The following is a 12,021-nucleotide window of genomic DNA, read 5'->3' as shown; positions in this document are numbered from 1 at the left end:
TACAAAAGAATTGTCAGATTTTCCTGTGTCTACTGCAGCTATCAGATGTTAGACACGGGTTTCCTTTGTTTCTGTTTGTCAAATGCAGAGTCGATTTTGCACACTGCATTTTCCAGATGAATTCATATGAATATTGCTCCATATTAGTTTTCTGTTGTTAATAAACAATTGCACAATAGTTAATAAAGTTTGTGATGCAATCTCTGTAGACATGCAATCGGCAAGAAATATTATGTAATTCGGTTAATTGTGAATATTTGAATGATCAGAGTAAATTGTGTAGAAATATGAAAAAAGGGTATTCATCAATTTTTTATTATAGGTCACTGTAACTATGATATAACAATGATTTCCTGTGAAAAGAGGATATTATGCATCTTTAAGAATGTTCATAAAATTGTTAATTTCCAAGAAGGTCTGTTGACTAACTAAAAAGAATGTGATATCATTGATATGTACCCAAAATATTTAGTGGTATAATATTTCATCTCTCTTTCTTTGTTTTTATCAGTACAGTCTTGGTTTCATCTGGTTTTTATACGACCGCAAAAAATTTTTTCGGTCGTATATTGGTATGACATTGGCGTCGTCATCGTCGTCCGAAGACACATTGGTTTTCGCACTCTAACTTTAGTTTAAGTGAATGGATCTCTTTGAAATTTTACCATAAGGTTAAATACCACAAAAGGAAGGTTGGGATTGATTTTTGGGGGTTATGGTACCAACAGTTAAGGAATTAAGGGCCAAAAAGGGGCCAAAAATAAGCATTTTCTAGTTTCTAGACAATAACTGTGGAACGGTGTATGGATCTCTCTGAAATTATACTACAAGTTTCCATACCACAAAGGGATGGTTAGGATTTGCTTTGGGGGGTTATGGCTCAAACCGTTCAGTAATTAGGGGCAAAAAAGGGGGAAAAACAAGGTTGTCCTGGTTAATGGACAAATACTTTAGTACAAAACATAATTTAAAGCAGTTTAAGGGAGATAAATCAAATACATCATTGAAATTACCTCCCTTACACTGCTTTTAAATTATGTATAAAGTAATGGTTAATGAACAATTAAGATAATTTAAAACAGTGTAAGGGAGGTAATCCAAATACAACGTTTTGGTTACTTCCCTTACACTACTTTTGAATTATGTTTAAAGAAATGCATATTTATAAAGGAAGACCAGTAAAAATATCTGCAAATGTTGCATCTTTTTTTTTTACAAAAAAATCCATATGAAAGATTTGACACTATATTTTAAATTCTATTATAAAATAGATTAAGTTAGCACTATGGTAAATTTAAATGGGTAATTATGGTTGCAAACTCCATTGGAAATTTGAATTGAGGTATGACCATATCTTGAGGGAAAGAATTTTTTGGGGGGAAAAAGGGGGGGGGGGGGGGGGGGGGGGGGGGGTAAAAAGAAATTGTCGGGGGTCAATTTTTTCTCATTTCAGATTTCAGAAATTAAAAAGAATTATTCTTCAAGAAGTAATCTTTAATTGCACAGTATGGCGCATTAGATTTGTAAAATCTTTGACCACATTTATTTATTTGTTATGCCGAATCTTACCGTGTATTTAGATTTTTAATTTTGGGTCCAGTTTTCAAATTGGTCTACATTAAGGTCCAAAGGGTCCAAAATTAAACTTTGTTTGATTTTAACAAAAATTGAATATATGGGGTTCTTTGATATGCTGAATCTAAACATGTATTTAGATTTTTGATTTTTGGCCCAGTTTTCAAGTTGGTCCAAATTGGGGTCCAAAATTAAACTTTGTTTGATTTCAACAAAAATTGAATATATGGGGTTCTTTGATATGCTGAATCTAACCATGTATTTAGATTTTTTATTTGTGGACCCCGCTATCAAATTGGTTCATATTGAGGTCAAAAGGGTCCAAAATTAAACTTCGTTTGATTTCATCAAAAAGTGAATTATTGGGGTTTTTTGATATGCCAAATCTTACCGTGTTTTTAGATTTTTAATTTTGGGTCCTGTTTTTTTAAATTGGTCTACATTAAGGTCCAAAGGGTCCAAAATTAAACTTAGTTTGATTTTAACAAAAATTGAATATATGGGGTTCTTTGATATGCTGAATCTAAACATGTGTTTAGATTTTTGAATATGGGCCCAGTTTTCAAGTTGGTCCAAGTTGGGGTCCAAAATTAAACTTCGTTTGATTTCAACAAAAATTGAATATATGGGGTTCTTTGATATGCTGAATCTAACCATGTATTTAGATTTTTTATTTGTGGGCCCCGCTATCAAATTGGTTCATATTGAGGTCAAAAGGGTCCAAAATTAACCTTTGTTTGATTTCATCAAAAATTAAATTATTGGGGTTCTTTGATATTCCAAATCTAACAGTGTATTTAATTATCAACATAAAATCAATGGTTAGTAAAGAAGGCGAGACATTTCAGCTTTTGCACTCTTGTTCTTGTTTCATCTGAATATAGAACATTTGAATTTGACACTACCTGTCTGTAATCAGGGAATATTGATTATTATCATACTTCATGTCAAAATTTCAGATTTTGATTGGTTAATACAAGGTAGATAATTTACTCTATCCCATGGTAAATACTCTATTACCCTTCACGGAGACTTGATCAAGTGTGCGCTTTATTACTTACGGATGGTTGTTATGTACCAAGACGTCATAGTTAATTACTTTGAATTTGAAATTTAATAGAAAGTAATAACAGAACATTCAGTACAATAAATGAAATTGTACATATCTGAGAGGGTGATAGAGCAGATTGTTACCCCTCGAAAAGACATTGTCAACCTTGGCTTCGCCTCAGTTAACAATGTTTTCTTGGGTTAACAATCTGCTCTATCAGCTATGTGTTATTTATGTATTGCTGTTTGAAGAAGAGATTTGTTTTAAGCTAAAAGAAAATATGTGATCATTATCAGACTTGTCTATTTGGGATCTTTTAGACATTATTGAAGTCCAGAGAAAATTTGAAGATACATGTATTAAAATCTTGAATTATAACTAAAATAAACAAAAAAATAATAATAAATGCATGTAATCCTATAAACAGTATTAGAAATCATTATATATAAGATTGTAAAGTTTGTCATTGTACAAGTTTTACGACATTCTGACATAACTTGATTGACAATTGATAGATAACATACACCAAATGATCTAACATTGTGGTCACTAGTAATGACCACTGGTCATTGTTTATGTTTGTACTGAAAAGTTCAAAATAACCATGTACAAAAGATTTCCTAACATAAACTCACAGTGTGGTGTAAAGATGTATATAGCTAACCCTTATAATGAGATATATTGTGAAGTTTTAAGTATGCTTTAAAAGATGAAGATTTTATTCAGTCTATATACCATGTGATCAAATGTAATGACCACTGGGTTTTTCACTTGTGATGTGATATATATATATATATCCTGTATTTCTTGTTATGCCAAATGAGATGAAGCTGTAACATAAACTGACATAGATGGAATTTTATATTTTGAAGTGGGACCATTGTGATGATTTTGGATTTCTTGTATATACATCATAGACTTGAAGGTCTAAAATGTGAACAAATGTACTTGTATCTCTATATTTATAGATAAACTTTATCATTTGATCAGATATGAACTACTATTATCATTTGAATATATATATATATACTATTGTACAAGTAAATTAAGTTCAATACTTTCTGTTTATATGGATATATAATTTCTTGAGGATTTGAGATTACAATTTGTACAGCACTGCTTTTCATATGGAATTATGTCATTGTGAGTAAATTCAGTCTAGGGCTTTGCATGTGTGGATTTATCACTTTGGAGGATTGGAGACTAAATTTAGTTCTCTACTTTCTGTTCGTGTTGTTTTCCACTTGTGGTCATCCTGAACAAAATCCTTATAAAAACTAATTACAATTAAATTTCACTTGTTGTTTTGTTAAATTTCCAACAGGATACTAATAAGATAATGATGGGATTTATTAAAATGTTTAATCACTTCCTTCATCAACATAAAAAAGATATAGCAATCATGGAGAGGTCGCCATCGTGGATTTATCGTGAAAATTACCAAAATGTTACTGAATACAATGAAGAAGATATGGAGGAGTATATCAGAGATGTGATGACTGGTTACCTGCATGATGGAGTCATTTATGATAGAGCTCAGGTAAAGATCTGGTTCCATGTTATAGTTGGTTCACTCTTGGTTTACACTTATAACAGACAAGGAATTGTTTCATACAAAGTGGTATTTGATAGATTTAATAATATGTTTGTATGCTGACTTATCACTTCCTTTCAGCAGTTTTCAAAATTTAAAAAATTTTGTTCCCTGACCCAAACCCATTTTTCCTCTTACAGTAAACTGGTAGTAAATAGTAAACTGTTGTTATTGATGGTTAAAGTGTTCCGTGCCACCCATATGACTTAGATTTTATAGTCTTTAAGTTTTAAATAGTTGAAAGCAAAAACTGAGGTCCTGTCCTTCTTCTAAATGCTCCCAGTCAGACAGTAACTAATTGCTTTGTATCGTTATCACTTGTCTTATACTGACTTTCAGATATTGTCTTTTCCGAATATTCAGTATTGGAAATTATTACATTTGTGAACATTTATTTCAAAAATACATTGTACCAAGTTCTATTTATTTAAACTCAGATCCACGATTTATTGCTTTTTTCTGCCAATGATGAATCAAAATCTAACCACAAATAACAAATTTTAGTTCAATACTCAAATGCATTTCAATTAAGGTGAGAGCAAAAACCACAGAAAAATATTAATTGACCATAAAAAGGGCATTTAATGTTTTAGGAAGTGAGATTATTAACCTTCATCTTTTAAAACTTTGTACAAATACAGCTTATAGGATTAGTCTGATTCATTCATGCAGAAAAATCTTTGTTCAGCTGTTTACCACTTCAACTTCCCAATTATGTGTATTTAATCAAAAAAGTATAATTCTGACATAAATCTTCATGATAATTTTATCTGATACATTGTGACAAATTTCTGTTTACTTCTACCATAGTTTACAGAAATTATTCTACCTTCTAATTTAATAGTGGGATGTCTTTTTGTCACCCCTATGCAAGGATATAATATTATATATTATATTATTATAATAAGGATAAGGAATGAACTAGAGAAAATGTAATTGTTAGCCAAGTTGCAATGAAGTCAGCCTTATAACATGATGAATGCTGTCCGGATGTCTGGGCGTCAACATTTGTTTCCAGAGAGCTTTTGAGCTCTAAGGAATATCTTAGGATAATGACCCATTAGGAATATCTTAGGATGACACATTGGAAGAGGTAGACTGCAATTGATTTTTGGGTCGAGAGGTCAAGGTTGCAGCAGCTATTAATGGTTTGAAATTTGGGCAAAAATTTAATAAATGGATGATATCTTTTAAACCATACGTCCAACTTTTACCAAACTTGATAAGATAATGCCCCATGGAGCCAGGAAGAGCTACATTGATTTTGGGATCATTTGGTCAATGGTCAAGGTGACAGCAAATAATGATAGACTGAAATTTTGGCATCATCTGTGTCCCATGTACACATTCCCCATTTATTCTTATTCGATGTAAATTGTCAGCAAACTTTACAGTCTTAAATGCTTTACTGGGCAGACAATCTGTTTTTTTTTCTGCTACAGATCCATAGAGATTGCAACTTGGCTTATGCATCTTTGGACATGGTGCTTCTGTAGTATTCATCCATCTCAATCAGACCATGTTTAATTATAGGTCAACTCTTACATAACATACTATTAACCTATAATAATAGTATGTTATCATTATAGATAAATCATTATATCAATGGCAAAGGTGAAAAGTTGGTTTTTGTCGAGCCAGCGACTTTTGTCGCAGAAAGCTCGACATAGGGATAGTGATTCGGTGGCGGCGGTGTTAACCAACTTCTTAAAAGCTTAATATTTCAGAAGGTAGAAGGTCAACTATATTTGGTGTATGGAAATATTTTACGATGTACATGTCAGTCTGGCAAGGTTTATTTGACCTTGACCTCATTTTCATGGTTCATTGCTCAATGTTAAGTTCTTTTGCTTTGGTCTGTTTTGCTAATACTGTATGCAAAAGGTCAACTATATTTGGTGTATGGAAATATTTTACAATGTACATGTCAGTCTGGCAGGTTTTATTTAACCTTGACCTCATTTTCATGGTTCATTGCTTATGTAAAGTTTTTGTTGAGCCTGCGACTTTTGTCGCAGAAAGCTCGACATAGGGATAGTGATCCGGCGGTGGCGGCAGCTACGGCGGCGGCGTTAGCTCACTTCTTAAAAGCTTTATATTTTAGAAGGTGGAAGATCTGGATGCTTCATACTTTGTATATGGATGCCTCATGTTACGAAGTTTCCGTCAGTCACATGTCCAATGTCCTTGACCTCATTTTCATGATTCAGTGACTACTTGAAAAAAAAGTTAAGATTTTTTGTAATGTTAAATTCTCTGTTATTATTAGTAATAGGATAACTATATTTGGTATGTGCGTACCTTGCAAGGTCCTCATGCCCGTCAGACAGTTTTCACTTGACCTCGACCTCATTTCATGGATCAGTGAACAAGGTTAAGTTTTGGTGGTCAAGTCCATATCTCAGATACTATAAGCAATAGGTCTAGTATATTTGGTGTATGGAAGGACTGTAAGGTGTACATGTCCAACTGGCAGGTGTCATCTGACCTTGACCTCATTTTCATGGTTCAGTGGTTATAGTTAAGTTTTTGTGTTTTAGTCTGTTTTTCTTATACTGTATGCAATAGGTCTACTATATTTGGTGTATGGAATGATTGTAAGGTGTACATGTCTAGCTGGCAAGTGTCATCTGACCTTGACCTCATTTTCATGGTTCAGTGGTCAAAGTTAAGTTTTTGAGTTTTGGTCTTTTTTTCTTATACTATATGCAATAGTTCAACTATATTTGGTGTATGGAAATATTTTATGATCTATATGTCAGTCATGCAGGTTTTATTTGACCTTGACCTCATTTTCAAGGTTCATTTCTCAGTGTTAAGTTTTTGTGTTTTGGTCAGTTTTTCTTAAACTATAAGCAATAGGTCAACTATATTTGTTGTATGAAAGAATTGTTAGCTGTACATGCCTGTCTAGCATGGTTCATCTGACATTGACCTCATTTTCATGGTTCATTGGTCAATGTTTAGTTTACTTGGTTAATGTTAAGTTTATGTGGCAGTTGTAATAAAGCTTTATATTTAGGACTATCAACATAATATCAATGATTAGTAAAGAAGGCGAGACATTTCAGCGTGTGCACTCTTGTTGTGTTTTGGTCTGTTATTCTTAAACTTTAAGCAATAGGTCAACTATAATTGGTGTATGGAATGATTGTAAGGTGTATATGTCTGTCTGGCAGGTATCATCTGACCTTCACCTCATTTTCATGGTTGATTGGTCAATGTTCATTTTTCCTGGTTAACTTTGTTTCGTAGATACTTTAAGCAATAGGTCAACTATATTTGATGCATGGAATGATTTTAAGGTGTACATGTCTGTCTGGCAGAGTTCATCTGACCTTGACTTCATTTTCATGGTTCATTGGTCAGTATAGAATTTCCATGGTTTGGTCTTTTATACTGTAAGCAATAGGTCATCTATATTCTGTGTATGGAATGATTGTATTAAAGGTGTACATGTATTTCCGGCTTGGTTTATCTGACCTTGACCTCATTTTCTTGGATCATAAATGTTAATGTGATACTTGTAGTAAAACTTTATATGTAGGACTATCAACATAAAATCAATGGTCAGTATAGTAGGCGAGACATTTCAGCGTGTGCACTCTTGTTTAAATGTAGGTCATTGTAACCATATTTCGGTACAGGCTTATGGGTTGCTTTAAAAATTTTCAGCAAGGAAATAAGGTTAATTGGTCAAATGATAATTTGATTGTGGGATGATGGTATGTTGTCAGTTTTATCAGATCATGTTTATTTTGTAAGGTAATCAGCACATATCATACACAAACTTTTGTTTTTGGCAACTGTTATATAGACTTTATCAAAACTTTATCACACAATACAAGTTTAATCACTGACCTGTGTGATATTGCCACTTCAGGTATCAGAGGTTTATAGGAGATTATTTGTCTCTCGGTTTCCTTTTTTATTTCATTATTCCATCTCTAAAATCTACAGGTTCCAGGGCTACAACTATTGAAAATCACTGTCATCTTTTTGATTATCAGTATTATGTAGAGTGAATTTGCTGCTTTGCCAACACTTATCTATATTACTTTTTGTTCGAAATTTTGCAGAGCCAAAAGTTTGGACAGGCAATAAAGTATGAAAAACTTGTGGAGCTATATAAACAATAGGGGGATTTATATTGGAAGATTAATTTTTGTAATGTCTTTTTAAAAAGTTCAAATTTGATGAAATGTATCTCTCCTAAGGAAAGTCCAAATATTCTTTATTTTGAAGCAATATTGACTTTGATCTACCATAAAATCTTTATTACATCTTTTAATATTAAAGTTATATTGATTTAGATACATGTAGAATCCTCATTATATCATTTAATTTTGAAGAAATAATGACTTATTTCTACTTCAGGTAGAATCCTTTTCATATCATTTGCCAGTTGACCAAATGGCAATTAAAAGAGGATTACAAAGAAATTTAAAAAAAAGCATTGTTTCTATATTCAAAATGTATTGACTTATTAAAAGAAATAAGTGTAGATTTCTGTGAAAAAAGTAACCAACATATTTATTAAAAGACCATCTAAACACTGTCAGTCTATAAAGCTTGGTGACCTAAGCTGGTGAGAGTCCCTGGAAGGAGGACACCTGTAGTGGGGCATCTATACCATGTCCATCATTACTCTGATAATATAATGGATTTACATGCAGTGGCTCTATCATGCTGTCCTTTGGGTAATTGGGTAATTAATGTAAGGGGCTCCATACAGGAACACAAATAAGCAGTAGTGCACAGTAGAATGGGAAATTCTTACATTTGTAGTGTACAGTGATTGCCTGTTCAGTGATTTGTTTATTTATCTATCACACAATGTATAGACAACTTTTTCTAACCAACTCAATGTCAGAAAACCTTAAGAACATGAATATTGTGCACTTGTATATCCTAAGATATAGGGAAACTCCGTTCTGAAGCAGGGCTTATTTATTATATTTACTGTATTTTTAAGAATCTTGACTCTTTAGTGAATAAAGGTTCAGCTGAAAGTATGTATTCACTGTTCAGAACTTGAATATATATTTGAAAATAGATAAGTGTTTGTCTTTTTTTCTAATTTTATTTTCTAATTAGATCATGTCAAACACAATATTCTAAATTTGAACCTGTCAAGAAAGGAAATAGATATAAATAATTTACAAACCTACACAACTGACACATTATATCTTGTCAAATTATTCATACAATTCATTCATAATTTGTGTGTAATAGTAATCCTCTATGTATTTCCATAAAATTATCTCAAGTACAACAAACGGCAGGTTAAATATCCCTTTGTGAACCTCGTATTTAGTTACAGATGAGTTGCACATGCATTATTACTTATTGACAGTAAGTTAGGATATATACAAACAAGACAAATGGGTGAGTGACCTCTTTTATGTAATTACTTTAAGCTTTAAAATGATATCAAATTCTGAAAATTTAATTTAAATTGAGAATTAGAATTGTACAATTACTATTTAATGTATATGATAAATGCTCGGATAAATGATTCACGTCTAAAAACGTGGGTTGTGAATGAGGGAGGTTGATTTTAATTTTCTACCTGTTTAATAATATGAGATGATGGTTGATTAGAAGTGATATTTATCAGCTTATGTTTGATGTAAGATAGAAAATACTTAACCCCTCACTGATTTCAGTGCAGTTGTGTACAATCAATAATTCTTTTCATGGTAACTGCATATTTCAAATTATTTGTTGTTGTTTTGAGGGGCATATTATCTGTTTAGGAGGGAATGTAATTTGTAGGAATGTGAAATGATAAACAGTACAGAATAATTTTGTTTGGGATGTTTCCTCATATTTTTCCAGTTTTAAGTAAGTTTTGATTTATTAGTGTTATTGTCACTCTGTCAGGTTGACCTTTAAGATCTTAAGGAATGCTTATTAATGGTCAATTATATAGTACAACATAATACTTTAGTGTAATCACAGACACATGTGTGAAATTACAATTTTTCTGATTTTGTGTGTGAAAAAATGTTAGTTATACTGGTATTGAAGTGATTTTAGGGGTAGACAAAATTTGTGTATAGAAATAGATGGGTATTTTATTATGTGGGTCTAAATGCACAACATAAACTGTTGTATTTTGTATAAAAATGACTACAGAAGATAGGAATCAGTTCATGCTGAGTCATTTGCAGAAAAGGGATAGTAGACTCCTGGATGCTGGGGTTAAGCCAAGTAATTAAGATATATCTGGAAGGCTATATAGCTACTGTCTTTGTTTCAGGATAGTATTTCTGTGTCCATTTAGGTGTCAGTAATTTTAAAATACTTGTAGATGTCATGACTATCAAATTGTGTTATAGTTAAATTCAGATTAATGTATCACTAAATTTGAACTTTAATGTCAAACCTGAGTGTCAAATGTTTTTATTAATGAAGAGTCCAGACAACAGTATAATGAAGTGATTGTAGGTGTTAAATATCCTAGGTGAGAGAAGTATTGAGGTAAATTTTAATAGACCTGAAAGGAAGTGTTTGCAATTAGAGAGAGAAAGAGACAGAAAGGGGAGAGAGAAAGAGACAGAAAGGGGAGAGAGAAAGAAAAGTGAGAGAAAGAGAGAGAGAGAGCGGCTATTAATTTCCTGTAGCAAAATAAACATGCAAAATCTGAATTAGAAATTCACTGGAAGGTGCTGAAAAAATTGGGAAGAATGGGTGCATCTTTAAAAAACAGATCACATTTAGACAAATTTGTTGACAGGGACTTGTGAGAAAAATATTGTAGTCTTTATTTCATGTATTGACTTACAATTTAGATGATGAATTGCCATGTGAAGGTGTATTTTTACTTCATCAATTATTGTGCTTATTTCTATTTACTAATTAAGTTACTTTTACTAATTCATCAAATAACTGTGGTAATTTTTGTGTGTATCCTCTGAATCATTATAATTGTTGTTCGGTCAGTGGCTATTATTACTGACATTGAGAAAACAGAAGCTAACTATTATCCACATAGTTTATTGTGAGTAATCAACTTCACTCATTTTATAAACATTTTAAGTAGAATACCACTTGAGTTTTATAAAATAAAAAATTGGTAATTGTTTTGAAGGTCATGTAATTAGACAGGAAATCATAAACAGCTTAGGCTTTGATCTTGTTGTAGTCAGTTTTTTTGTATCAAAATTGGATCAAAATACTGAACCACAGAATAACAAATGGAATACCAGTTGGTTTGACATTTTCATTAGAGTTATGCCCCTTGAAAAAAAATGACAGTTTCAAAAGGTTCAGTTGCACAGTTCAGGCTGTAAGACTACTATAATAACTGGTATATTGACTTTACTATAGGGATAAAGTTTATTCAGCTTTGATCAGCATGATCAGACAAGATATCAGCTTAAAACTTTTGTTAATTTTTTTTAAGAAATAAAATGTAAAATATGTGGTTAATTTTAAACAGCTGAGTGTATGTTATGTAATTGTTAATTCATATGATATATCATAGATGTATAAGAACATGCAATACACATGCACAGAACTAATTTTTACATCTGGATGGGTGGATTCTAGATTAACAAGCCTTTTATCAATTTCAACAATTTCACTGTTTCATCAGATCTGGGATCTGTTAGGTTTTTAATGAATTTATACTTGAAATACTTTAAATTGATTGCATCTCACGATATGAAATTTAGATAACTAATTATATGATATAAAATGAAAGATGTTGCCACACCTTTTAGTAGTAATAGCTGAAGATTAAGAGAATTTTCAATAGAACATGTCTACTCCCAATACCCTAACATACCAATGA

At 31.8% G+C, this 12,021-nt stretch overlaps 1 protein-coding gene across 10 annotated transcripts in view; it reads left to right on the top strand.

Moving 5' to 3' along the window:
* Positions 1 to 12,021, top strand: part of LOC127734144 (focal adhesion kinase 1-like) — a 79,052-nt gene that overhangs the window by 17,881 nt on the left and 49,150 nt on the right. Inside the window, exon 1 of one of the 10 annotated variants that reach the window (XM_052243854.1) lies at positions 3,966 to 4,166. The exons of 8 other annotated variants lie outside the window; for them this stretch is intronic. In XM_052243854.1, the coding sequence (XP_052099814.1) occupies positions 3,966 to 4,166 (201 nt within the window). Of the gene's footprint in view, positions 1 to 3,965; positions 4,167 to 9,552; positions 9,609 to 12,021 lie in introns of those variants that run through there. One more of the 10 variants, XM_052243917.1, reaches the window with a different exon arrangement.

This window comes from Mytilus californianus, unplaced genomic scaffold (genome assembly GCF_021869535.1).
Source record: "Mytilus californianus isolate M0D057914Y unplaced genomic scaffold, xbMytCali1.0.p SCAF_1, whole genome shotgun sequence".
In the NCBI taxonomy this organism is placed as follows: Eukaryota; Metazoa; Mollusca; class Bivalvia; order Mytilida; family Mytilidae; genus Mytilus; species Mytilus californianus.
This window is presented reverse-complemented; position numbering and strand designations above follow the sequence as displayed.